The sequence below is a fragment of the Dermacentor andersoni genome, chromosome 1 (genome assembly GCF_023375885.2).
Source record: "Dermacentor andersoni chromosome 1, qqDerAnde1_hic_scaffold, whole genome shotgun sequence".
NCBI lineage: Eukaryota > Metazoa > Arthropoda > Arachnida > Ixodida > Ixodidae > Dermacentor > Dermacentor andersoni.
Window position 1 is genome coordinate 217,178,522 of NC_092814.1, and position 27,150 is coordinate 217,205,671.

General features: G+C 50.6%; 2 protein-coding genes across 8 annotated transcripts in view; both read left to right on the forward strand.

Annotated features, from left to right (window-relative positions):
* The first annotated feature begins 7,697 nt into the window (after positions 1 to 7,697).
* Positions 7,698 to 27,150, forward strand: part of LOC126548537 (kynurenine aminotransferase-like) — a 43,149-nt gene continuing 23,696 nt past the window's right edge. For 2 of the 7 annotated variants that reach the window (XM_072289252.1, XM_072289256.1), the window contains exons 1-6: positions 7,698 to 8,055; positions 9,484 to 9,534; positions 10,908 to 11,052; positions 14,404 to 14,553; positions 15,801 to 15,887; positions 25,828 to 25,947. In XM_072289252.1, coding sequence (XP_072145353.1) covers positions 7,853 to 8,055; positions 9,484 to 9,534; positions 10,908 to 11,052; positions 14,404 to 14,553; positions 15,801 to 15,887; positions 25,828 to 25,947 — 756 coding nt within the window. In that variant the 5' untranslated portion in view covers positions 7,698 to 7,852. The remainder of the gene's footprint in view (positions 8,056 to 9,483; positions 9,535 to 10,907; positions 11,053 to 14,403; positions 14,554 to 15,800; positions 15,888 to 25,827; positions 25,948 to 27,150) is intronic. The other 5 variants (XM_050196759.3, XM_072289245.1, XM_050196758.3 and 2 more) reach the window with 5 other exon arrangements.
* LOC126543293 (uncharacterized) lies at positions 17,216 to 18,909 on the forward strand. The gene has a single exon (XM_055061835.2). The coding sequence runs from the start codon at positions 17,257 to 17,259 to the stop codon at positions 18,766 to 18,768; it is 1,512 nt and encodes a 503-aa protein (XP_054917810.2). The 5' UTR covers positions 17,216 to 17,256; the 3' UTR covers positions 18,769 to 18,909.

Consider the following 27,150-nt stretch of genomic DNA (forward strand, 5'->3'; position numbering starts at 1 on the left):
GCAGCCATCGGGACCTGCCAGTACCCTGAACGCAAGTCAAGGGACGAGAAGAATTCTGCTCCCTGAAGACTGTCGAGGGCGTCGTCGATGCGCGGCAAAGGATAGACGTCTTTGCGCGTTACCTTATTTAACCGACGGTAGTCGACGCAAAAGCGAATAGACCCGTCCTTCTTGCGAACGAGAACGACAGGAGATGCCCAGGGACTGTGCGAAGGTTGAATAACATCACGGCGCAGCATATCTTCGACTTGGGTGGTAATGACACGACGCTCTTCGGCAGAAACGCGGTACGGTCGTTGACGTAACGGCTGATGTGAACCGGTGTCAATGTAGTGCTGCACTTCCGACGTGCGGCCCAGGCGAGGTTGTGAAACATCGAATGAATTTCTAAATTTGTGCAGGAGATCAAGAAGGTCGGCGCGTTCGGCAGGTGTGAGGGTATCGGCGATGGCATTCGAGAACGCATCCCTGGACGTTTCCTCAAGCGCGGACATCGAAGACGGTTGGCCGGAGTCGACATCAAAAGAGTCTCCGGGGACGTCAACCAAAGACGAAGAGTCGAGGAGTTCCACGAAGCCAAGGCATTCGCCAACGAGCAACGTAATAGGCGCACAGAGGGGATTGTAAAAGTATATATTGCTGCAGCCGCCAGCCATGTCAAGCGTCGCGAAGGGTAGTGGGAGAGATTTACGGCTCATGAAGACGTCGGACGGTGTGAAGAGGACCGTTGCATCAGTAATGGCATCGCAAGAGACAGGTACGAGGGCGAAGGAGCCAGGTGGAATATCTGTGTCCTCGCGCACGGTAAGTTTAGAAGGGCGGTCGCAATCTTCGTCCAAGGGTGCGTCACAAGGGGAAAATTCAACTTCGGCGCGTGCGCAGTCGATCACGGCTTTAAGGCTGGATAAGAAGTCCCATCCGAGGATGACGTCATGTGAGCAGGTGGGAAGGACAATACACTCGACGATGTAAACAATGCCGTGAATAAGCACACGTACAGTACAGGCTGCGTGCGAAGTGACGTGCTGCGCGCTTGCCGTACGAAGCGACAGTCCAGAAAGCGGCGTGGTCACCTTGCGCAGCGAACGGCACAGTTTGGCGGCTATCACAGAAACGGCTGCGCCGGTATCCACCAGAGCGAATGCAGGAACACCTTCTACACAAATTTCGACCACGTTAGCAGGAGAGGCGCGAGGACTTAGACAGTTCGAATGGGGCGCAGTTCTTGCCTCTTGAACTGCGACGTTCAGTTTTCCTGGTCAGGTGGTGCGGGTCGCCGACGCATTGGGGAGAGCGAGCGTCGGCGAGGGGATGGCGAGCGACGTGAAGGAAATTCTGGGATGTCAGCACGAGCGTATGGTTGGGGGGAAGGAGCGGCGTATTGGCGAAATGGCTGGCTGCCGTACTGGAAAGGCCGCGAGGCGTCGCCGAACGCTTGAGGGCGACGGCGGCAATATCGGGCGACGTGTCCGGGAGTGCAGCAAGAATAACAGATAGGTCGATTGTCGGGTGTCCTCCAAGGATTAGCTCGCGGTGTGGTCCAAGATGCAGCATGGGTTGCCGGTGGCAGCGGTTGGGACTGGGTCGCGAAAGACGACTGTGGAGGCCTGCGCACTGCCTGCGCGTACGTGAGAGGCGCGGCCACAGGCAAGACTGGCTGCGCATAGGTGAGAGGCGTGGCGACAGGCTGCACTGGTAGCGTAGAGTTCAGATTCGCGGCTGCAGGCGGCTGATGGTGTGCGGAAGGGACAACTTGGGCGACCTCTTCTGAAATGAGGGTGCGGAGCGTGTTTGGAATACGGGAGGTGGGCTCCTGAGTGAAGGGGACTAAAGAAAGTTGGCGGGCAACTTCCTCACGCACGAAGTCCTTGACCCGCTGAAGAAATGAGGATGGGTCGTACATGTTGTCAAGGCTCGCCAACAAGTCGTCGCTTCCCAGAGGACGCCGAGTCGAAGCCCGTTGCTTCCTTAACTCATCGTAACTTTGGCATAGGCTGACAACTTCAGACACAGTGCGCGGATTCCTGGCTAGGAGCATCTGGAATGCGCCGTCATCGATGCCTTTCAGTATATGGCGAATTCGCTCAGCTTCGGGCATTGCGGCGTTGACTCGTTTGCAAAGGTCCACGACGTCTTCGATGTAGCTTGTGAACGTTTCTGCCGTCTGCTGTGCTCGGGCGCGCAAGCGTTGTTCGGCGCGCAGCTTGCGAACAGCGGGTCGGCCGAACACTTCCGTAAAGGTTGTCTTGAAGAGTGACCATGTGGGTACGTCACTTTCGTGGTTGTGAAACCACAGTTGGGCAACACCAGCCAGATAAAAGATGACGTGCGTTAACTTGGCTGGATCATCCCACTTGTTGTGTGCGCTCACCCGTTCATATGACGCAAACCAGTCTTCTACGTCTTCGTCGTCTGCACCGCTGAAGATCTTGGGGTCCCGTTGTCGTGGAACGCCGGTGCAGGTGACGGACTGTGGCGTCGGTGCCGTTTGGGATGAGCTGTCGGTCATGGCGGGTGGTAGCGTTCTTGATCTTAGCTCCAGGGTTTCAAGCGACGGGGTTTGAGTCCCAGCACCTCCACCAATTGTGAGAAGGTTTATTGGTGGCGCCTAATGCGAAGGCACAGCGACCGGGAACGGCGAGGCAGCCCGAAGCACTGTCCAAACGGACGCCAGCAATCAACAGCGCGAGCGGAGACGAGCCGCGTGTTGGCGATGCGGCTGTGCCGCGAGGCGCGTCTTCTTCTTCACACAACTTATAACGGCTGCTCCCAAAATCATAAATCCAAGTGCGGAGCAATGGGAGTCACCGCTGGTCAGCGACCACTGCGAGGACTAAAGTGGTCTCGTGCGGCGAGCACGCAGGGGAGCTGAGGCCGTTGGAGCCCTGGATACAGGACCCCAGCCCTGCTAAACTTAGTCAAGAGCGTCCGAGAAGACCCTGACGGAGTACAACAAAAGACCCTGTAAATAGAGACCGATACGTGTTTTTTGTATTCATATAGGAGGTTGTGGCCAAGTACTGCACCAGGGTGGCCAATCCTGCTTGGGTGAGGGAGTGCCTTACCGGTTCTGGTGACCGGGATCAGGCCGCACTCCAGGCCTGTTCGTGCAATTTTATCAACACGCTGATTTTTTTTTATCTGCTGGAAAATTGCGTGGCACCGGGATTCGAACCACGGTTCTCTTGCACGCGAGGCGGATGCTCTACCTCTACGCCATTGCTGCGGTTACGGACTGGATTCCAAGAGAAGGGAGGCGTAGCAGGGGGCGGAAGAAAGTTAGGTAGGCGGATGAGATGAAGACGTTTGCAGGGACAACACGGCCACAATTAGCACATGACCGGGGTAGTTGGAGAAGTATGAGAGAGGCCTTGCCCTGCAGTGGGTGTAGCCAGCCTGATGATGATGATGATGACAAGTTTTTTATGATGATGATGACTAGAGCCGCAGGTGGCGGACGGGCGTATTTTTCCAGAGCTCCGTGGCGGCGACGAAAACATGTTTATTTTTTAATACTTTGAGCTTGCTTCTGTTTTTAGACTTGCTGGGTTTTTTTTAGCCTTTAAATAGGTTGGAAGCGGCAAGGTTATCAGCTATTAGGCTTTTTTTTTCCTGCGTGCGTGTGTGTATCGGATATATTTGGTTTTGAAGGACAGTGAGGACGTCCGTTCGTGCCACGTGTTTCAACACGTGCAATTGTGTGGGACGTTAAGTCCTTTTGTTTTTTAAATAGTAGATCGGAAGTGACAAAGCTATTCGCTGTTAGTCCCTCAGTGTAGACGAGGGGAAGGACTATAATGGAAAGTAAATCGAGTTGATCGGCAGACACTGTGATGTCGATGCTAGACTAAATAGTGTGGAGGATGTCGAGGATGGGCTTGTGAAACGGGTCGACGAGCTCAAAAATGAGCTCAATATGGATCGTGATGCACAGAAGACGGTAGAAGAGAGACTTCGAATAGCCGAGGAAAAACTGAAGAGGGCCACCGTCACGAACGAAAATGGTAGCGACGATGGAACGCCGTCTCCCGGCGTGGCAGGACCGGAAGTGCCGACAAAGCGCGCGGAATGCGTGGAACGCGCGGAACGTGCGCTTTGGGCAGCTGGAAGGAGGTTCACCTACCTTGAAGTTACCATCAATGGAAAGCAGAAACGAAGGAGTCAGTGACCCGTGTCAAATTCGAATCACGCGGACAATGATGGCAAAGGGAAGCAGGAAAAGGCCTCACCAGTGGGAGGGAGTGAAAAGGTGATAAATGCCGGTGACTCGAATCTGACTAGTGCTCAGAGGCGATTGTAGAGAGGGTGAAAAGTGACAAAAAAGTGGACGTAGGGACGTTTCCAGGGCAGACATTTGGCTATGTGCAATGCAATGGGTATATGGTGCAGATTGAAGTATGCACGATGCCGGAGGTGCTTTTACGTGACGCTAACGTACAAAGAGTGGTTGCGGCCGCTAATGAGGCTATATGGAGAGTGAGCCCACAGAAAGGTTTCGAGGTTATGGAAGTAAACAGGGAAGTGAGGAGGTATGGTGGTTTTCAACGAGATGGAATTCACTTCAAGCACAGGCTTCGACGAGAAGTGGGCTGGCGACTGGCTTGTCGCGCAATTGCTTTGTCGGGAGCCCCACGGGCGCTCAGGAGGCCAGGGTAAGTAGCAATGAAGAATGCTAGCCTGAGGTCTCCTAGGGGAGCCTCACATTAGAATCACTGTCAATAACAGAAAAAGGAGGAAAAAGCAGGAAAATAAGAAAGAAGAGAGCCCGCCATGCAATAGGCCACATAAACATGCACTTAGAAGAGCCATCAATGATTCAGAATTATGTTTGGGAAGGGCGCAACAGAACCGAATCGGAAAAACGGGAGGGGGAGTCGGAATGCTCATACACCAAGGAGCCAAATGGGAAAGAGTAAATTCAAAGTGTCAAGAGCATCTTTGGTTATCAGGCACAGTGAGTGGAAAGAAGACTTGGCTGGACGTGACGTACTTATGGACGGAAGAAAATTGAAAAGAGAAGAATCAAGAGTTAGTGAAATGCCTCAGTGCTGATATTAAGGGTTTCGGGAATGATGCCGAAGTTATCCTGTTAGGTGACATGAATGCCCACATACAGGATCTAGAAGGCTATACCGACAACAACGGGAAGTCAATGCTAGGTCTCTGTGAGCAACGTAACGTCGTTATCAGGAATACGGCGTCTAAATGTGATGACCAGGTCACATGGCAAGTCGAAAATAGACAATCGACCATTTATTACTGTCTCATGACAGAAGCAATTTGAGATAAGTTGAGAGAAATGGTCATCGATGAGGAATGGCGTAGAAACGCAGGGAGTGACCATAAACACGTCATTTTGAAAATACGACACCTAGTTGGGAAAGTGAGCAAGGAGCGAAGAACGGTCAGTCCAAATTTCAACGTTCAACAAATAACAAATGTAGTCGCAAGAGTCGAGAAGGAACTTGGCAGATGGCCAAGCAAAGAGTGGGAATATGGTGCGCTTCTACGTGTAATGACGAGAGAAATGCGAAAAGAGAAGCAGCACGTTTGTTGGAAAGGAAAAAAGAAACCGAAAAGCTGGTGGAGCAGGCAGATACGGGATGCGATTGATGAACGACAGAAAGCATCACGAGGGCATAGGCAGGCAAAAAAACAAGCGCAGTTGCTTCAGAATGAAGTAAAAAAAAAATTAAATTATGGGGTTTTACGTGCCAAACCCACTTTCTGATTATGAGGCACGCCGTAGTGGAGGACTGCGGAAATTTCGACCATCTTGGGTTCTTTAACGTGCACCTAAATCTAAGTACACGGGTGTTTTCGCATTTCGCCCCCACCGAAATGCGGCCGCCGTGGCCGGGATTCGATCCCGCGACCTCGTGCTCAGCAGCCCAACACCATAGCCACTGAGCAACCACGGCAGGTAGAATGAAGTAGACAGAAAATGTGAAATATAGCGGGAGAAAAAGAACTATGAACCAAATACTGCTTCAAGCAAATATTAAAGGCGAAGGTGAACGTTGATTGTCTGAAATACGTGAGAAAAAGAAGGCCGCACCTATAATATTTTGTACCCACATAAAATTATTAGGCAGGAAGTCAACAACAATGCAACAAATATCCTAGACAAAGATGGAAACAAACTGGAAGGGGGCGCGGCAATACATTACATCCGAAAAATAACAGCCGAATCATTTCAAAGCAATGGCGAGGTGGCTTCTGAGAAAAAAAAAGCACATGAACGAGGACCAGGTGGAAAAGGAACTGGTGCAAAGAAATTTCAACTGGAAAAAAGCTGAAAAAAAAAAATCCTGAGCGCACAGACACAGGGTTAGACGAGGTTCCCGTTAGGCTGATTAATAAACTAGGTCCAAAAGGCAAGGACGCTCTGTTGAAAGTAGTAGAAAAAAGCTTACAATATAGGCGAACACCAGACAGTTGGCGACAAGGTAAAATAAATTTAATTTATAAATATGAGGGAGAAAAAGATAGCGTTCACTCATAGACACCGTTGACAATGACATCGGTAATATAGAGGTTAGCAATGCATAGACGACAGATCATATTGGCGTATTGGGAGAACTTCAGAATGGCTTCAGAATCGGTAGACGTCTGGCCGATAACTTATTTGTCCGTACTCAGTGTATTGAAATATCCAGAGAAGAAAGGAGAGCGCTACATGTGTGTTTTACTATCATGTGTTAGTATATTCAATCCAGTACGTCCGCCTTTCATTATTATATGAAGTGCGTTGTTTGACTCGTAACCCCCTACTGCCAGGCAGCAAAGACTTTTTATTTTATTTTGTGCCTGCTGAACAAAATTTATATTATGTCTGAAGCACGGCCTTTAAGCTTCCTATTGCATATCGTTGTATTCCAAACGACGTTAATTGTACTGTGGAATTATTATCACTAAGATTCACAACTGGGTGACTAACCACTTCATTGACAATAACTATAGGCTAGGTTTAGAAATAGTGAATGGCGAACGCGTTTATGAATGCATTTGTAATGCACATTTGTGTCGATGTGCTTCTCTCTCTCTCTGTCTCTCTCTCTCTCTGCGTGCGTGTTTGGGCAATCTTTCTGCTGAAGTAAACATACACGCATGCCATCGCGTATCACGGCCATACTACTTAATCAATGCCAAGTAGCGACGCTGCACGCATATGCCAAATCTTCACCACGTTGTGAGCTCGATCCGTCTGGCTCGTCAAGTGTGTGCTGAAGTTTATCCATGCAGGCACCTGACGAAGGGCGTGCAGACGCAAAGACGCAGTAAAGCACCGCATCGTTGAGACTCACCATACGCAAGCGGCCATCCAGCGAATCAACACTTGAGCCACGATGCGATGCGCCATGTGAAGCAATGACAGTGCTAACTTTCTCGCAGGCTACGAGCAATGGCGCCCATCAACAACTCGAGCATTCCCGCCTCGCTGTGTGTTCTGTGTAATGCGGTGACAAACACAAGTGGTGCACGCAAAGTAACATTTACACCACCTCCCGACAGTCGTTTGCCGTCAACATCACAAACAATTATTGTCAATCAACGCAAGCAGCACAGAAATCCTCACTTACGTGGATTCCACAGTGCGTGGAATCTGCATGGTTATTTGTCTTGCATTTCTTACTCCAGTTTGTTTTTATGCCTATATGAGATAGACAACTGATAGGCAATAGACTGTGCTTGTTGTCGTCCTCTCGAAAAAAAAAAACGACGCGAACAAGGACAAGGAAATAACGATGCCGACATCAACATCAAAGGACAAAAATAATAAGAAACAAAGACAGAAAGAAAGAGGAATGAACACTTCTCTGCTGAGTGGCTAATCAGTGCGCCTATCTCCATGGGCTGCCATTGCCCTCACTTACTGATAACTCGACGTTATCGCCGACACAGCTCACCTCCGTTGCTAAAACCAACTGCCGTACTTGTGGTAGACAGCCGGATATGTTTGTGCGGTGCTTCAGCAGCTGAGACTTCCTGGTCCTTGTGGCACCGACATCATTGCTGTACTGAACACCGCAGCATAGCATATAGCGTTCTTCCGTGAGTGCAACTACAAACCTTTTTCGAACAGGCCTTATATATAGCTATATTTAGTGTAGTGCATTTGTTCCACGCAAAAAAAAAAAGAGAGATGGTTAACTGTGCGAGTTGAAATAAATTTATTTAGTTGGGCACCTAGATCAACTCTATGGCCAAAACGCAAAAGCTACTCCGAGGGGAAACAGCAGGACAACCTCAGGCATACTCGTATGTCGCATCGCGCATGAAGAAAACACGCGTTAGAAAAACCCCTTTTGCCTTCAAGCTCACTCATTATAAGAAATTAAAACGATGGTTTGCATGTATGTGATTCGCCAGATCATCTTTGGAATTATGTAGTCAGTTAATGTCTGATAACTTTTGGCTGCAAGTTAGCCGTTTACAATTACACAAGCTTTGTTTTCAACTTAAACCGTCCTACTAAGATACTATGTAATTATGTATTCTTGGCATCTCTTCGCATGTGAGAGCCGACCACGCCAGATTTAGAACTGGGTGTTTCTTAAAATGCAATAGAAATTCCCTAAAGCTAGGGAAGGGGTAATAATGGACCTATTTTCTTGAGAATCCTTTTACCACATGCATTCGAAACTGACACGAGGTAGTATGTAGAGAAGTAATATTATGTTAATTATATCAAAACGTACATTAACCGAAAAAGTCAGACGATTCGTCGTATACGAGTATATAGGAGGTTTAATTGAAGCCCGCCATTCGAGGTGTTCGTAACCAGTTCCCGAACGTACACGAAGTTGACGTTGCTAATTTCCATAGCGCAATGAATTCCGGTCAATTTCACCCATAAACTTAAACTGAACTGCAGAGGAGCGCAAGTGTCGCGCCCTAGCTGACGCCGATGAGTGACCTGACTCTTTACGCCTCACCTTCGGCCGAGCATGACGCGAACGTCATTATGAAGGACCTTATCACGCTCGCATGCGGCGGTTTGAATACAGCAACTCGTATTTACTCTTTTTACATGCTCGTTCTACTGAAGCGGCATGCTATGGCACACGCACATGGTTTCAATGGACAGCTTTAACAGAGCGTTTCCGGTCCACTTCGCTCAGACCGGCGTATCATAACAATTTGCACACAGCTGCTCAGCAGAACGCTATCGAGAACACTTATGCGCGTGCGCACAACGCTCATAGCGGCAGCTGAACGTAGAACGCTGCCCACGTTTCGCTAGGAACCCAATTCAGCGGAGCGTCAGGGTGCGTCAAATTGCTTTCTTTATCGTTTTACAACCAAGCTAAGAGCACGTCAACTCTGGAAGACGCACTTTTTAGATAAGCGAAATCAGTGCATTCTATGCAGGCACCGGTGCGCGTGAAATGTGTGAGGAGCGGACCGTAAGCAAGTGCTCTGCTAAAGCTGTCTAATATTTTTCGCCATTCTCTTTTGCTTTCTTTTATACGAGAAAAGGCTCAACAAGCAAGTGGCGAAACGAGTACAAGCGATGCAACAGCCGATGAGGTAAGCTACTGCAGCTTGTTGTTGTTGTTGTTGTTGTTGTTGTTGTCCTAGTGGGAAATGGATCATGCACTCACTGTGGCGTAGTGGTGTAAGGCGGTGTAAATGTAAGCTAGTGCAAAAGGAAAGGCGAGAACAGAAACAGTATAAATTTTGTTCTCGAAAACTCAGTATCACCCGCTTATAACAGTGTTTTCTTACGTAGATTTTTTGACGTACATGACGTTTTGCTTAAGTCTGCTTCACTGTGATGCTCCTGCATGGGTTGGAGGGCTTTGTCAGGCACTGTATGCCTTCTGTCATGTCGCGCAAGACAACTTCCTGATGTAACTTTCTTTGGATAAATGGAGAAATTAGGAAAACAATAACATGAGGGATCGGGTGAAGCGAAATTAATTACTTTTTGAGCAAGATAACCGCCTTCAATCAAGAAGAAAATTAAACAATAGCAGTGCGAGTACTCTCATATTGTGCCCAAGGGTACAGTCAGCCATCTGAAGCAATTAATGTGATGCTAACGGTGTTTTTTACCGGTGCTAACGGTTTTTAATGCAAGGGGAAGATACTAATTAACCAAATGTAGAGAAGAGCATTTCCTCGTGCGTGTGTGCAAGGTCATGTCTTGCCGAAAGTATCAGGCAGAGCGCAAAAGGAGATGTCGCGTGAGCCTGCCTTTTTACGCGAGTGACAACTAATGGACGATTGGATACTCGCGTTCTGTTCTGGACAGCAGCGCCCAGGTGGAGCATTGCCGGCAGTAATTGCGTAACACCGCCTGCAGCAACAGCAGAGGCACCACCACCGTCACCTTAGGCTCCAGAAGAAAAACAAATATAGGAATGGACAAATCAGCGTCAAGAATATGGTGTCTACAAAATAATTTTCTTAAAGAAGAGAAGTTGCGACAGGATATAGGCAAACTATCTAACGCTTTGGCATCATCTGAGAGAGCTTAGGCTTGAAAGTGAGAAGGCGCTACAGCAGCCCTGTAAGGGGGAAAATTGTGCCAGTATATGACAACGTAACTTCGTAAATATTTCTACAAGATCTGCAGCAGTCTATCCCAGGCACAAAAAAGCTGTTGATAATTGGAATGATTAGCATAGGGTACGGTATGTCTGTTTCTTAATTTTCTTCTGCTTCAACGACCCTGAAAAGGCAAAGTGCTTCGTTTCCTATATAAATTATTTTGATATGTGTTAACTGCCCCGTTTTCGTTTGTGCACTGTAGTATGGTGTAGTTTGTGCGGCGTAGCATGTGCGCAGTATGAACCCTTTTTTTTCTCTTCGATGAACGGCAAACGAAATTCCATTCTTAAGTAAATGTGGGAGACGCCGTCTAAAACCACGTTTTCCTATATAATCACGCTCGCCAGGATGCAGTCTTCATCTCTTGGTGAGGAAAGCGATATTGTGAACTTGAGTGCCGGATTTCCTGACTACCCACCACCGGTGTTCCTTCTCAACGCACTCCAGGATGCCATCGCCTGCAATAGCTTCCATCAGTACACTCGCGGATCCGTGAGTAACTATTCTGTTGACTTTACAAAGGCCCGGTTTCAAACAGGATATCCGCTTTCAAGCGTAAGGTTTGGTCAGGAATAGGATGGGTAGTTACGACAACTCTTCTTCACATAGTTATCAAAAAGTTTATCATTTCTTTTCTACAGCGCAAGCTTTATAACTACAAGGTTAGGGGGGATGAAGGGGGGGGAGACTTGGGATGTGACTGATAGTAGCGTAAAAGAATGCCTCGAGTAATAATTTATGTTCGTGGAATTCAGTGATAACTTGTGGCTATTCCGGCAAGGTAGATGGCACAGCGCAACGTCACTTACATTGTTCTTGAGGAAGAATAAATGGGAAACTAGTGCACAGTGGTCAAACTTTTTCGTGAATATAAAGAGCACAGTAAAAACGACAAATAATGTGAAGGGACTGCCTTCAGTGATGCGCTACGAAATTGTAAGCTTCGAATCACGGGACAATATGTCAGTGGCTACGTGAGCACTGCGGTCGGGAAGGCAATGAGCTTGCAAATGCCGAGATAAGAGCTTCCTTGCATGGTAGCGGTATAGTGCGCGTTGCTTTCCCTAGACCGGATGATACAAACCCCCTTCTTGGTTATCCGCTACGTGTACTGTAGCTTCACATCTCTTCACGGGACTCTGCCAGAACGTCACCAAGAACGCCCCATAACTTTGACACCGAAATGATCATTCGTATGCCACCGAAATACAAACGCTGCGACACAAGCGCGAAAAAAACCTAGATACAAGTGAAGAAAGGCACGATAAATACTCGCCCAAGTTTCCGCGCTAAAGTTTGATGACACAGGTTTCCTGCACAGGACACGACTTGGTATACCATCAATTCGGCGGTATGCGTGCCTCATCGCCCGTGAGAGAAGCCCAGACTGCGATCGCTGCAACGTAGCAGAGGCGCTAGCGCATATAAAGGCTTTTTTTAAGGGGATAGCGTTAAAAAAGCCTTCATATCCGGCGTAGGTGACGGCGTCGGAAGTCGCCTCGGCAAAAGGAATTACTTTCTCTTCTTCTTTTAATCTCGCCTTTTCCCTTTCCCCAGTGTAGGGTAGCCAACCGGGCTCAGTCCTGGTTAACCTCCCTACCTTACATTTATCATTTGCTCTCTCTCTCTCGAACCAAATTCCGTACCACGCATACTCAACCACTCTTCTACCACCAGAGTTGCTCATACTTTCTCTTTCATTCTTTATAAAGTTATTCTTCAGAATTTTGAGAACGGCAGCCCACAAACAAATGTAATGAGAAAAAAAAAAAGAAAAACACCGACAGCGCACGTCTTGTGTTAGCTCTTCTCAGACTTATCATAAGAAGCCAACAAACACTGACACCAAGGACAACATAGGGGAAATTACTTGTGCTTAATAAAATGAAACAAACAAACGATAAATTAATGGAAATGAAAGTGGATGAAAAAACAACTTACCGCAGGTGGGGAACGATCTCACAACCTTTGCATGCGAACGTTGTGGGATCGTTCCCCACCTGCCGCAAGTTATTTTTTCATCCACTTTCATTTCCATAAATTTATCGTTTGTTTGTTTCATTTTATTAAGCACAAGTAATTTCCCCTTTGTTGTCCTTGGTGTCAGTATTTGTTGGCTTCTTATGATAGACTAATGAAAATCGGGCACCTCGGTTAACCCCCTGTCTTCCCTTTTCTCAGATTGCAATATTAAAAGTGCGAAATAATAACAGGAGATCGACCCGCGCAAGAGGCCACGTTTCTACCAGAAAGCTTGTTTTCGTGCATAGCGTACGCCGCCAGCGTGTCCCGGTAGACGTTACGGTTACATAAGATGCAATTACCGGGAAGCATGAAAAGTAGTCAGAGGTCCTAGAATGCTATTGCGTTGCAGTCTTAAAGGCGAAGCTTAAGCGTCCACCTAATTTTTTAGATTATACATGTCTTTAATTAAAAAAAAAGCTATGAGATGTGGCGTTATTGCAGAGCAGTTTCTAGATCAGGCGGACATACTTTGCAGATAATAATGTTAGTTTTGGAAGACTATAATTAACATAAGTTTATTAAATATCTATTATAGTGCCTTGGGGGCATGTACATATGGCATATTTGGAGGCAGTCCCATTATAATGCACCCCCATATTTTTTTAACTCTAAAAAATCGCGCTTAAATAGCAATATTCATCATCAAATTTCGGCGCTCATTCCAAGCAATATCGAAGCCGAGCAAGCCCCGCTGCTACGTGAAGTGGAAACGCTCTGTAACGATGTGTGTGACGAAGTCTGCACGATGGCTTGTCGCGGCAAATACTGACACGGCACGAGTCGCAGTAGATGCTTGCCAGGCAGAACGTGCCGTATCCGCATCTGCCGCGACTGGCAGCGACATTCAGTTTCAAACTTCGTTGCGGGTTTCGTCGCGGGCCGTTTATGATAGTGGGGCCGCCTTTTCTGAGCTCGCGACGCACTGTGTTTCAGCATTGCCAGGATTTGGCATTGCAATTTGTTTATGAATATAGTAAATGAGGTGCAATTTTCTGGAGAAAGAAAATGGCGGTGCAATAAAATGTGGCTGCCTACACATTTGCAATTTAATTAAACGTGCCCCCCCCCCCCCAAGGCAACAACTACAGCTATTTAACAAATTTATCTTCATTTTTCCTTTGAAACTCCACCTATTAACGGTAATTGTATGTCCGCCTCGTCTGTGGAATCTGCAAGAACGCCAGTTCGCTACGCTCACAACATTTTATAAAAACTGTCTATCGCAAAAAAAAAAAAATATGGTACACTGGGTCTGCCCAGTATTCCTGCAGAAGCGACCGTCTCTTGGAAACCTCAATATCAGTCCATTCTCGAAAGAGTTCATTTAGGGTGCTTGGATAAAACTAAGATGTCAGCAGCAACAATGCAGATCATGCTGTGTTTTTTTTACATGAGTTAGTACTTTAAGAATATGATATTTACACGAGATAAGCTTTCAGAATGTGTCTATCTTGGGACCGCCAGCATAGTTGTTTCACTGTTGCTGTCATAATCATTCTCCATCCCTCTTCCGTTCCCCTTTTATACTACAGAGTAGTAGGTTAGAGCACGCAAGCTTTGGCCAGTTTCTGTGCCTTTTTCCCAATAAATCCTCTCTCTCTCTCTCTCTCTCTCTTTCTCATCACTAATAACAGCACAGCATTCAAGATCTATGGGTGCAATTTCAGGAATTTGATATAAGATGGCCAAGGGTAGCTGTGACGTGTTTTTATGCAAGAAGCAGTTCAAAGTTAATGCCATTAGCCCCTCTCTGCACTTTCTTATTTAAGTGCGTCCTCACTCACCTTGATTTTATTTTCCTTATTTCGCTGCTTGCAGGGTCATCCGCGGTTAGTCAATGCCTTGTCCCAGATGTACTCTCGCTTAATCGGTCGAAAGATTGACCCAGAAAATGAGGTGCTGGTGACAGTCGGTGCCATGGAAGCACTTTACGCAGTGTTCCTCGGTCTAGTCAACCCTGGGGAAGAGGTTAGTGTGAAATGGCTTATGGCACGGGGCTGTTGTCGTTCAAGTTGGCTTTTGTTTTTCGTTTAGCTTGGCTTTTGTTTTCACCACAGGTGGTCAAAATTAATCTCGAGCTCCCGACTACAGTGTGCCTCATAATAAGACAGTGGTTCTCGCACATCAAATCTCAAAATGTAATTGTAAATTATTTCTCCAAGGTTGCTGTTTCCACATCTGAAAATGCGTTTGCCTTTAAACTTGATCTCATATTTACAAGCTCAACGCAAAAAAAAAAAAGAGTAATGGGTTTTACGTGCCAGAACCACGATCTGATTATGAGGCACGCCGTCGTAGGGGACACCAGAAATTTTGACCTCCTGGGGTTCTTTAACGTGCGCCTAAATCTAAGTGCACGGGTGTCCTCACATTTCGCCCCCATCGAAATGCGGCCACCGTGGCCGGGATTCGATCCAACGACCTCGCACTTAGCACAAGCTCAATGCACGAAAACGTTTATCAGCACTATTACGCCTCGCTGCAATTGTTCAAGGTGAAATTAAAAGTTAGCCATCGTTTTGTGATGCTGCAGTCTCGACGCGATTTTTGTCTGTCATCGTTAAACATAGTTATCTGTTCGTGATGTGCCTAAACACTCCGCCGCGTGGAAGGCAACAGTACTTGGACACACACGTGCCTGTACACGTGAGCTTTCTTTTTTTTTTAATGGCGCGGCCACCATTTTACATACGGAAAGTGCTACGTAATAGGCCGTTCGCCGCAAGCAAGTGCAAGTGGCGTTTTCGAATGCACCTAGGATTGACAGGAACAGTGACGTCAAATATAATTTGCTGGTTAGCAGTAATAGAAAATCATGGATAATATAGATATAGTGGAGGCTTCTTCAACTGATTAGGCCAGTTAGATTAGGTCAGTTAAGTATTTTTTATATACTTAACTGGCCTCATTCGCATCGAAGGCTTCGATTTTTAAAGCTACTAGCTTGGGCAGCCCGTAAAACATTTTTTTTACCCATTCACCTCCACCTCTTTTCCTAACGTCTCAGAAGTAGCGATAACATGCTCATTCAGTTCGATGCTCTAAGGCACATTTCCTGAACAGTTCATTTGATTGCCAAATTTCATAATTTGCACACCTTTGGATTATAAATATATAAACAGTACACATTTCTGAATTCGCAAAAATCAGGCAGCCTAGCCAACAGCGTCCTTTGCATTCAAGTAACTTCACTGAACATTCTGATCTTTATGCAGGTGATCATCATCGAGCCCTTCTTCCCCTTATATGAGCCGCAGACATTGTCGGCAGGAGGAGTGCCAGTGTTCGTCTCCCTCCGCCCTGTAAGACACCTTCATCGGACTGGAAAATGTCCGCTTTAGCCACATCCTCCGTATTAACGTTACATCCGACTTTTCGTGTTTCGCATGTGCTCGAAACATATATTTAAAGTTAGACGTACATTCTCAGCGGGAATGTGGCAATTTCAATGCATAAATATTGGTACCAGCAGGACGTTTGATGCGGTGCCTCTTGTGGGGATTTGGGGAATTCGACGCGCCATTGCGCGGGCGCATTTCACCCATGTCTGCAATCCTTTTTGCCACGTCGTCCTTGCTCCGAACCAGTTTTGGCGGTGGCGCTCCACTTGCGCTGGTTCGCGGTGAGGGCGGAGCTAGGGACGTCACGGAGCGGCCCCTGGTGGCTACTGCCGTGACGGTAGGGACTCTCTTGCTCCTTGGGACAGCGCCCGGTACGTACATGCTCTCTCTCGTCCACCGACACCTTTGTGACTAGGACTGAGCTCACGCACGGTGCCTTTGCCCGTGCGGGGAGCGCGTACCTCGTGTTGTTCCTATCCCGACGCTAAGCCGAAGAACGGGTCCTAGTGCTCGCGCGAGGTCATACCACGCCGAGCCGCACTCATCGGAGGCCCAAGCCGAAGGAGATTGCCCGAGCTCTCGCGAGTTGGCCCATCGGTTATCGCGAGAGCGAGTAGCATAGCCGCCGGGACTTTTTCCTAGCGGCGCGTCCCAGCTTGAGCCTGTGCTCTCGCAGCGACGTGCTACAGGCGCCCCTAACTGTATTTTTCGCCCTTGGTGCGGGACCCCTTTGGTTCCCCGCCGTCCCGGGACTGGGCGCTCGTGCAGCGTTGGGTGCCGTTGGAGACAATAAACGGTTTCCGTCGATTTAGGGCAATACTGTGTTCTTGCGTGCGTCGCTCGGTAGCCCCTCGTGGCCTGAGCTCGCGCGCAGCGGCGCTAGAGGCTGACGGCTGACGCGGCCCTGTGGCTCGCTAAGCTCGAACCCGCGGTGGTCGGTACTCCTGAGAGACCTTAAGACCCCACACTGGCACCCAACGCGGATTCAAAGGCTCATTAAGCTTTTGTCTGTGCTTAGCCGAGTCAGTACGCCTTTGCATATTGTACTCGCCGCGTTATGTCTGCTAGGCCTAGTGACCTTTGTCATTTGTTAGGTGACTTTTGCCCTTTGTTACCGCGAGCAGACGCCGCGTTGCTCGATAACGGGGCCAGTGCTCCCCTTGAGCAGCGAACTTATGCACCCTCACCTGTCGCAGCCCCCTGTGGGGACGACAACACGAGGCGCTACGTACCAGCTCCCATTGGAGCAGTAGCGTTGTTTGGGAACGGGGCCAGAGCCCTCCCCGAACAGTGCACACCAGCATATTCGTCTGCCACGATTCCCTTCGGAATGCAAGGCAGTGCGATGTCGCAGCGCTCTCGATCGGCTCCCTGTGGAGTTTACGGAGCGCAGCACGGAAACGGGGCCTTAGCCCTCTCCGACGTTTGCCCGCTGGCTGCTCCTCAAATGAGCAGCCAAAACCAGTGGTCTGCCACGGCCCCCTGTGGGGATTACAATGCTGCAGCCACGAATTTCGCTCACTCGTCTCCCTTTGGAGTGCATTCGGTTGTGCCCAGTGGCGCAACCTTCGAGCGCGCACCTGTTTTGTCGACGCTGGCTGCAAGCGGCTTAAGCAATTCACGTATAGCTGCCTCAAGTGGCGGCTGTGAACGACAGCAGGCGCACCCCGCTAGGAGCCCGTTTTGCTCTGGGGCTGGTGGCGCCGCGGCCGGTATCCCTGTGGAAACCGCGCCGCTAATCGAGCTGGACGACTGTTCACCCTTGCTCGGCCACGCCGCTAACGCGCCAACGGTTCCCTTTGGAGCAGGCGCACAGACGCTGTTGCAAAACGCCGCCGAAATGATTCAGTCACTCTCGGGGGCAGTTAAGGCGCTTTCGGCTGTACCGAAATGCGCGCACCCCGCTGTACGGTTGGCAGTCCCGACTTACAGCGGATACGGTGACCTGCTCAGTGCCAGGGATTATTGTGACTCCCTGGTACGCTACCAGATGGCAAATCGTTTGGAGGATCAGGAGGTGCTGGAACGCGTCGTTCCCGTAGCACTTACTGACACGGCGGCTAGGTGGTATCGGCTTTCCGGATACCGTGCAACAACCCTCGAGGAGTTCCGCGTGGCATTCCTGCGCGAATTCCTACCCGCTGACTACCAGAGTAGGATGCGGCGAGAGCTTGAGCTACGTACACAAGCCCCTGACGAGTCGCTTCAGGAGTACGTACGCGCGATGCAAGACCTGTTCTTAGTCGCTGAGCCCAAAGCTTCGAACGAGGAATGCGTCGAACGGGTGATCAGGCAGGCACATCCGACCTTTTCGGCGTACCTGCGCGGCGGCCGCTTCCGAGATTTAGAAGAATTGGCCGCCGAGGCAAAGCGCATTCACGGCGACATTCTCGCCGCGCGAGCCTATCGCCCACCGCCGCCCGCCAGCGAGGCCCTTGAGCCACGCTGCGCGTGGGGAGGGCCTGTGCCCCTCCCCCAACGGCAACAACCCGGCCAAGCTGCCTTTGCGGCTACAAGCGGGTGTGCATGGGAGCTGAGCGCGCGCGCTCTAGATCCCTACACGTATGGGAGGCGGGCAGCCTGTGCTGCACCACCGCCCGAAATGCATGCGCAGGGACGCACTTCGACCCAACGCATCGCAGATGCGGACGCTCGTGACAACAGGCCCTTTGGTCATGCAGCGAGTCGACCCCGGCAGGGAGCTGAGGCCGCTCCGCCTCGGGAAAGGTACCGCGGCGGAGTGCGCTGTTTTCGCTGCCAACAACGAGGGCATATAGCAAGGGACTGCACCGCGCCCAGGCCTCCTGCGAGGTCGGGAAACGGGAGCGCGGGTCGCTCGTGAAGGCACGAGTGACCGAAACCTTGCTTGTTCCCTCGGCGTACCGAGCAGGTTGTGTTGCTGGGGCGCACGCGCCCTTTATTCCGGTGACCATTGTCGGCCGCGAATTTCCTGCGCTGCTGGACACGGGCGCAAGCGCTTCGTTGTTCGGCGAACAGGTGTTATCCCACTTGCAGAAGCACTCAGTGCGCTTGCGGGACTGCCGAACGACATTCAATCTTGCGAAAGGCGTGGCCCATTCGGCGGGCGCCGCAAGGCTGACTGTCAGGTGGGGAGAGCGAATGAGACGCACGCGTTTCGTTCATCTCCCCGGGCTCAGTGTTCCTATGATCCTCGGAAGGGACTTTCTCCTTAAAACAGGAATCGTTGTGGACATTGCGAATGGCGGCTATCGCGACGGACCGTTCACGTTGCTAAAGCCGTTCATCAGCCCGCCGGCGTCCGATCTTGCCTGTGCAGATGGGGCGTCGGAAACGTGCCGCGCGCCGAGTTCGGGGGCAAGCCCTCGAGCTGTGCGCTCGCCTGCTAAGACTCCCCTTTGGGAAGGAGAGGCACGGCACGAACCGCGTCGCGCGCAGAATTCGGGGGCAGGCCCCTGCGCTCTGCGCTTGTCGACTCAAAGTCCCCATTGGGATCGAGCGACACGGCACTAAGAGGCACCACATCCTCTGGCCGCCTGTGCGGTTCATTTGGATGATACACAGAAGGCTCGCTTGTCGGCACTGTTATGCCAGCACGAAGAGCTCTTCACCGATCAACCTGGCTGTACCGATTTGGCGAGCCACGCGATCGAAACTGGAGACGCGCTTCCTTTGAAGTGTAACCCCCGGCCCGTCAGCCTGGCCAAGAGGCAGGTGATCGATGGTTTGCTGGACGAGATGCTATCGGCCAACATTATCCGCCGCTCGTACAGCGCCTGGGCGTCTCCAATTGTGTTGGTGCCTAAGAAAGATGGCAGTCATCGCCTGTGCGTAGACTACCGCCGTCTGAACGGAGTGACTCGTAAGGATGCCTATCCGCTCCCCACGATTAACTCCATCATAGGAACCTTGGGCAGTGCGAGGTACTTTACTACGCTGGATGCCTCCAAAGGTTACCTACAGGTCCGGATGGATCAGCGTGACCGGTGCAAGACCGCGTTCACGTCCCACAGAGGGTTATTTGAGTTTACTCGTATGCCCTTTGGTCTATGCAACGGTCCTGCGACCTTTCAGAGACTCATGGACCGCGTCCTCGGGGAAGCAAAGTGGTCATACTGCATGTGCTACCTCGACGACATCGTGATTTATTCACGAACCTTCGAAGAACACTTGGCCCATGTTGCCGATGTGCTCGAGAGGGTGAGGGCCGCCGGGATGACTTTGAATCCTGCGAAAGCCCAACTAGCGCAAACCCGAGTTCAGTTACTGGGGTTTACGCTGGGCGGAGGCTCCATTGAGCCGGACCGGGAGAAACTTCGGGCAATCCTCGATTTCCCCGCGCCCAAGGACGTACGTGGCCTTCGCCGCTTTTTGGGAATGGCCAACTTTTACCGGTCATTCATTCCGTCCTGTGCCCGAGTGCAGGCACCCTTGAGCAAGCTCTTGGGTAAGTCGGCCGCGTGGCAGTGGGGACCTGAGCAGCAGCAGGCCTTTCGCCAACTGTCTAGCGCCATTGCGGAGACAGCGCAGCTCAGACTCCCCGACCTGACCAGACCGTTCGTTGTCCAGACCGACGCGAGCGATCTGGGGTTAGGAGCAGTCCTCCTACAGGAATACGATGGTGTGTTGCAGCCGTTGGCCTTTGCCAGCCGCTCCTTGATTCCGGCAGAGAGGAACTATTCCGTGACCGAGAAGGAGTGCCTCGCTATCGTGTTTGCACTACGTAAGTTCGATGTTTACCTTGATGGGACGAAATTCGTAGTGCAGACGGATCACAGTGCGCTCAGTTGGCTGATGCGGCTCCGTGAGCCTGCGGGCCGGCTGGCGCGCTGGGCTCTCCTGATACAGCATTATGACTTTTCAGTGCAGTATCGAAAGGGGAGCACGAACGTGGTAGCTGACGCGCTATCCCGTGCCCCATTGTCCACCAAGAGCATTCCTCCAGGTGTTACAGCCACTGCCGGTGCCTTTGCGCCAGCAAGCGTCGGGGGCGCAACGAGCGCAAAGGGAGGTGAGTCCGCCAGCGGGCAAACCACTCATTCCGCTCTCCAGGCAAGCAGCGCGCCGCAAAACGAGCGAGCGGGGGAGCTTCTCGAAAGCGAACCTACAACGCCGTTGGCTGCAGTCCTGAGTGGGGACGAGACCAGACTCCCCTTTGGCAGAATTGGAATCGCATTCAGCAGGCAAGAGCTACTGAAGGCCCAGCAAATTGATCCGTTTTGTCGCGGAGTGAGCGACGGTCTCAGGGAGACGGAGCGCCGAGACGCTGCTGGTAGTGCGGCGGGCGCAGGGGGACCGGAACCAGCGTGTGTCGCTGGGTCCCCTGCGGATTCATATTTGCTGGATCACGATGGGCTCCTGCTGAAATACATAGCCACCGATGACGAGGCTGTGGACCCGTTTAAGGTGGTTATCCCCAAGAGTCTGAGAAGCGCACTGTTGCGATCATCTCATGACGAACCCTTGGCCGGTCATTTGAGTGGCTCCAAAGTTTTTGCGAAACTAAGCCAAACTGTGACCTGGCCTGGCATCAAGCGTGACATTTTTCGCTATTGCCGTTCCTGCCATGTCTGTCAAACGGTGAAATCAAGGGGTGGCAAGCCGCCCGGGTTGATGAAACCAATTGACAGTGAGCGTCCGTGGCAAGTGGCCACCTGCGATCTTATGGGGCCTTTCCCCAGGAGTAAGCAGGGGTTCACACACCTGATGGTAGTCGTCGATCATTTTTCGAAGTGGGTGGAGTTGTTTCCGCTTCGAAAAGTGACCGCGCGAGCGGTGCTGGAGAGGCTACAGGAAGTTTTTTGTCGGTTCGGCTTTCCGAAAAGACTAATTACGGACAACGCGTCCCATTTCACTGCTCGGGTGTTTGGTGCTAAGTGCCGTTCCCTGGGAATTAATCACTGCACCACGTCGCCCTACCATCCCCAGTCCAATTTGACGGAGAGGGTCAATAGAACCCTCAAACCAATGTTGGCGGCCTTTGCCGCGAGTCAAAAGGATTGGGCAGACCACTTGAGTGAGCTCGCGTTCGCAATCCGAACCGCCGAGAATCGCTCGACTGGTTTCTCTCCCGCTTTCCTCAATTTTGGAAGGGAGCTGGCAAATCCGGTGACCAGTGTCATTCAATGTCAGCTCGGGGATGAGGAGGCGCCGGCAGACTGTTCTGCGTACGCTTCAGCACTTCGGGACAGGCTTTGTCGGGCTCTCTGTAGAGCAAGGCAGAGTTTGACTTCGGCCAGGGCCCAGCAGAAGGCTCAGTACGACCGGAAGCATCGCCATCTTTCATTTAAGGTAGGTGATTTAGTCCTGAAGCGCAACCACGCTCTTAGCGACGCGAGCAAGGGGTTGTCAGCCTCGCTCGCTCCTAAGTGGCTTGGTCCGTACCGAGTAGAGAAAGTTTGGTCCCCGCTCGCGTACTTGCTGAAGGATTCCCCTTCGGGAAAACTCAGCCGTGTCCATATCGCCGACCTGAAAGCCTTTGCGTCGCGGTCCGACGAGCTCGCGCCGGTGCCCAGTGGCACCACGCGCAAGCAACAGGACACACCCGGCGCGAAGGGCCGCATTCGGACCACGCACCGGTACAACCTGAGGAGACGGTCACCTGTGTGATATCGCGCCTCACGGCGGACTCTTTCCGCCACCGAAGGCCCTCAGTAATATTGCTTAGCCTCAGTGGGTTAGCTTCTTTGCGGCCAGTGCACGAAAAGAAGCTGTCCCCAGCCCAGCTTTCTGCTAATGTTGTTAGCAGTGTGTTGTAGCAGTGTGCATTTTTCTTTTTATTTTTATTTGGTGAGCATGCTGAGTGTAATTATTGTGTTAATGTTGTAAATGTACAGTGGTATAGTTTTTTTTGTTATTTGTACATAGACTTTGACCATTCTTGTTTTCTTCTGTGTTTTTTTTTCTCTCTTCTCGTTTTCGTTTTTTTTCCTTTTTCTTTTGCCAAGAAGGGGGTCATGTCGTGTCGTGTGTAATTGGCGTGTCGTGCAGCGCGGGGGTGACAATGGTCACGTTGCCTCGTTGGTGCGGGGGAGAGGGAAGCTTCGACCCTGGATCGGCGCGGCGCGTTGTGAACAACGGGCGGCATGGCGGATGTTGAGGAGTGATGCGCGGTACCACGAGGAGAGTGTGCGCGTGCGTGTGTGTGTGCGTGCGTGCGTGCGTGCGTGCGTGCGTGGAGGCCGTTGCTCGTTGCCGCACCAACTCCATCGGATCGCCACGGATACCGATGGTGGACGGGATCCTATGACATCATGCCAGGAACTCGGCTCTCTGCAGTCGCCGACGCCGTGCGAACGCCCTGCAACCGCCGCTGTGGCTGCTCATCCATCCTGCATACGGCGGCGTGGCCAGATGACCTGGCAGTGTCCTGCCCCGTCCACCTGGAGTTCGGGACCACCACCACCACGAAAGCGGCACTCATCGGGCTCGCCGGCAACTTCGACGGAACAACGGTGAGCCCGTTCCTGCGTTAACGTGGCCTGCAATCAAGCCTACGCTCGCAGCTCCCGCGACTTCGGCCACCGCCCTAGCCACAGAGCCGCGTTCTCTTTGCACCCCTGGACATTGCCCCGCGCTAGCAGCAGACTCTTTTGTTAATATTTGTTCCCCCCCTTCGCAGCGTCATTTTCTTGTATTTTAGAGTGTATGATCTTTTATTTATTATATTTTCATTATCATTGTGTGTTTTTTTTGTACGCATAGTGCTTGCTGGGCTGAGGTAGCAATTAGCTAGTACATGAAAGGCTCAGTTGTCTTTGGTGCATTAGCCCCTACCAGCTTCTTCGCCAGACTGGTAGGGGGGCAATTAAGGAGAGGAGGATGTGGGGATTTGGGGAATTCGACGCGCCATTGCGCGGGCGCATTTCACCCATGTCTGCAATCCTTTTTGCCACGTCGTCCTTGCTCCGAACCAGTTTTGGCGGTGGCGCTCCACTTGCGGTGGTTCGCGGTGAGGGCGGAGCTAGTGACGTCACGGAGCGGCCCCTGGTGGCTACTGCCGTGACGGTAGGGACTCTCTTGCTCCTTGGGACAGCGCCCGGTACGTACATGCTTCCTCTCGTCCGCCGACACCTTTGTGACTAGGACTGAGCTCACGCACGGTGCCTTTGCCCGTGCGGGGAGCGCGTACCTCGTGTTGTTCCTATCCCGACGCTAAGCTGAAGAACGGGTGCCTAGTGCTCGCGCGAGGTCGTACCACGCCGAGCCGCACTCATCGGAGGCCCAAGCCGAAGGAGATTGCCCGAGCTCTCGCGAGTTGGCCCATCGGTTATCGCGAGAGCAAGTAGCATAGCCGCCGGGACTTTTCCTAGCGGCGCGTCCCAGCTTGAGCCTGTGCTCTCGCAGCGACGTGCTACAGGCGCCCCTAACTGTATTTTCGCCCTTGGTGCGGGACCCCTTTGGTTCCCCGCCACCCCGGGACTGGGCGTTCCTGCAGTGTTGGGTGCCGTTGGAGACAATAAACGGTTTCCGTCAATTTAGGGCAATACTGTGTTCTTGCGTGCGTCGCTCGGTAGCCCCTCGTGGCCTGAGCTCGCGCGCAGCGGCGCTAGAGGCTGACGCGGCCCTGTGGCTCGCTAAGCTCGAACCCGCGGTGGTCGGTACTCCTGTGAGACCCTAAGACCCCACACTCTCTACAGAGGATTAGCCTGTCGGGCCATCATACTTTGTAAACAAGCGCAGTGGCCTGCTTTAGAGAAGAGAGCGTCTTCTTTCGCAGTTCTAAACTCTAGTGGTGACTCACGAAATCGACTTGGTCACGTTTTACCGCGTTTTAGCATTTAATTCCACGCGCAATGATTATTGAAGGAGTGCTGAAACCCTAGACTCAGAGAAAACTGCAGGGGTTTCTTATCAAAACGCCCGAAGCCCGAGCCTGTCCCCCAGCGCTTGTCCGGAGCACCGAACTGCAATTTTCTTGTTCTGGTTTCTGTTTCAGTTCAGCGAAAACGGTCTAGTTTCACTTTAACTGCGAAGCGAAAGAAGAAAGTTTGAAACTGGTTTAGGCTGGTTTTGTTCGAGTTTCATAACCTAAGATTACTCACAGGAAAGCAGCTTAAACTTGTTTTCTACAACAAATTGACGGTGCTCATGAGCTGCACAGAAAGACTTAAACAAAAGTGCATGTGGTGTTATTCGCTCCGCAAGAAGTTAAAAAATGTATCACACTGTGGAAGCACACCTCAGCAGCAAATGGGTTATTTCTGTGGGTCATACTTCAGTATACATACCAGTGCAATCAAAAGCGACTGCTGCTCGCATCGGGTCTTGATTTCAACTATTCTACTATTTAAGTCTTCCACATTCTAATGACCATTTGACAGCCACTAAGTTTCAATGCTCTGGAATTTAAAAATAACTTACGTGCAGCCAAATGAGAAATGCTGAAAACTGTCCTAATGATGCTGCGACTTTTGTAATTACAGCAAGCTCGTGTATGTTTCCAAAAGACGTAGCACGGAATTAGCGACTAGTGCAGGCAATGCGTGCATGAAAGACTCCAGATAAGGTGACGTACCAAAATATGGGTATCTTTTATTTTTGATTTCGTTCCGAAGTGAAAAAAATCAGAACTTCCCATTCAGCATCCCATTTGGCTCCTATTCAGCGTCCGTTCCGGTTTGCTCGAAAATAACGTTTTTTTTTTTCGGTTTTAGGTTCAGTTCCAGTTCGAAATCCCTGCGCTTAGCACTGTGAATGCGTACTGAGGCATGACGTTGCAGTCTGAGCGGTTTCTTAACAGATCGCCAACGATGCAAAACTGGCCTGTCACTGTTATACGAAATCAAAGATTCAACAAATTCTCAATTGAAGATTTCTAAAATTTGTGATATAAAATACGCTCAAGTACAACTTGAAGCAATTCATTATGTTGACCTCGTTTAGCATTTCTTTTTTTTCTTTTCTTTTCCTTTTTTTTCAGCGTAAGGAAGGCCTAATTTCAAGTGCCGACTGGGTTCTGGATCCGAGGGAGCTCGCTTCCAAGTTCAATTTTAAGACCAAGATGATTGTCATCAACAATCCACACAATCCAATCGGGAAGGTCTGTCATTTCTCCTTATAGGTGTGGCGCAAAATTGGTGACCCGGGAAATTTTGAGCCATTACTCATAACTAACAGGCATTTGTTGATGCTTTGATGTCTCAATCTTCGAAATATGTCTTAGACTGATGCAGGGTGCCTGCAAAGCTTCGCTGACAAAGATTTTGCTTCGAAATTTTGATGAAACTGTTTCGATTCGCGTTTTTTTATGGCCAGCTCAATATATTTATTCTCAACAGTACGAAGAAATAGTAAAGATATCATGTCCACGTAAACTGCTAATGGTACCATATAAAGTCCTAGTGGAACGTATGATACCAATGGACAATACCAACTGTGGCTTTAATTAAAGTGTGGGAATAAAAAATTGTGCCAGAACCCATCTCACAATGTCTGTCGACGATAATTAGTTTAGCATTAAATCAGTATATTGACACAACGAATACCACCGTCGAAACGAGCTATGTGTGAGGCGTGTACTGCCGCAGGATTTCTCTTTCGCGCTTCCCTAAGAACACTCGACGTCATCTAGCGCCGCCGCTGCGAAGCCTTCACGTGGCCTCCGAAATGCATGGTGCGCCAAAGCGTCCGAAAGCTGAGAAGCGCGTCATGATCGAACCGGGCTTCCCTCTGGGCCTCCTTTCTGGGCACGCTGCGCCATCTAGTGGCACTGCCGAGATGTCCGCGCATTGCCTCCGAGACGAGAAGCGCAGTACGCTGGTGCCTGCGAATGTTGAGAATCGTTTCCTCGCTTGCCACGCACTCAGTGGCACATACTCAGTAACCCAAGTTGGCGAGACGCTCATTGAAGAGCGGCACATGCCCATCGTGTTCATAGCGGAGCTAGCTAAAGCGTTGGGATGAAAGACGATAAGTGGCATATACGCAGTGCGTTTGTGGCGCAGCCTGCCAATGCGTCGGGGGGCTCTGCTTGAGGAACCCTTGTGACGTGGGTTCGATTGCGCTCCACGTCGGTTAAATTTAAGGGATCTTTTTCGACACTGTACACCGGCACATCCGCAGTGGCATATACCTAATTAACCAAGTTGACATGAAAGAGCTTCATTGAAGACCAGCCCGGACCGAGTGGCACGTACGCAGTGCTCCCAGCCCGTGTCAAAGAGTTACCTCGAACAGCGGTACCTACCCAGTCCCGCATCTGAGTGGCCCATGTGAGCGTGAAAGAGGTTTGTTGAAGAGTCGC

What these genes read in the sequence shown, in the direction of transcription:
- LOC126543293 (XM_055061835.2), top strand. Translation starts at nt 17,257, where the DNA reads ATGCAAGGCAGTGCGATGTCGCAGCGCTCTCGATCGGCTCCCTGTGGA.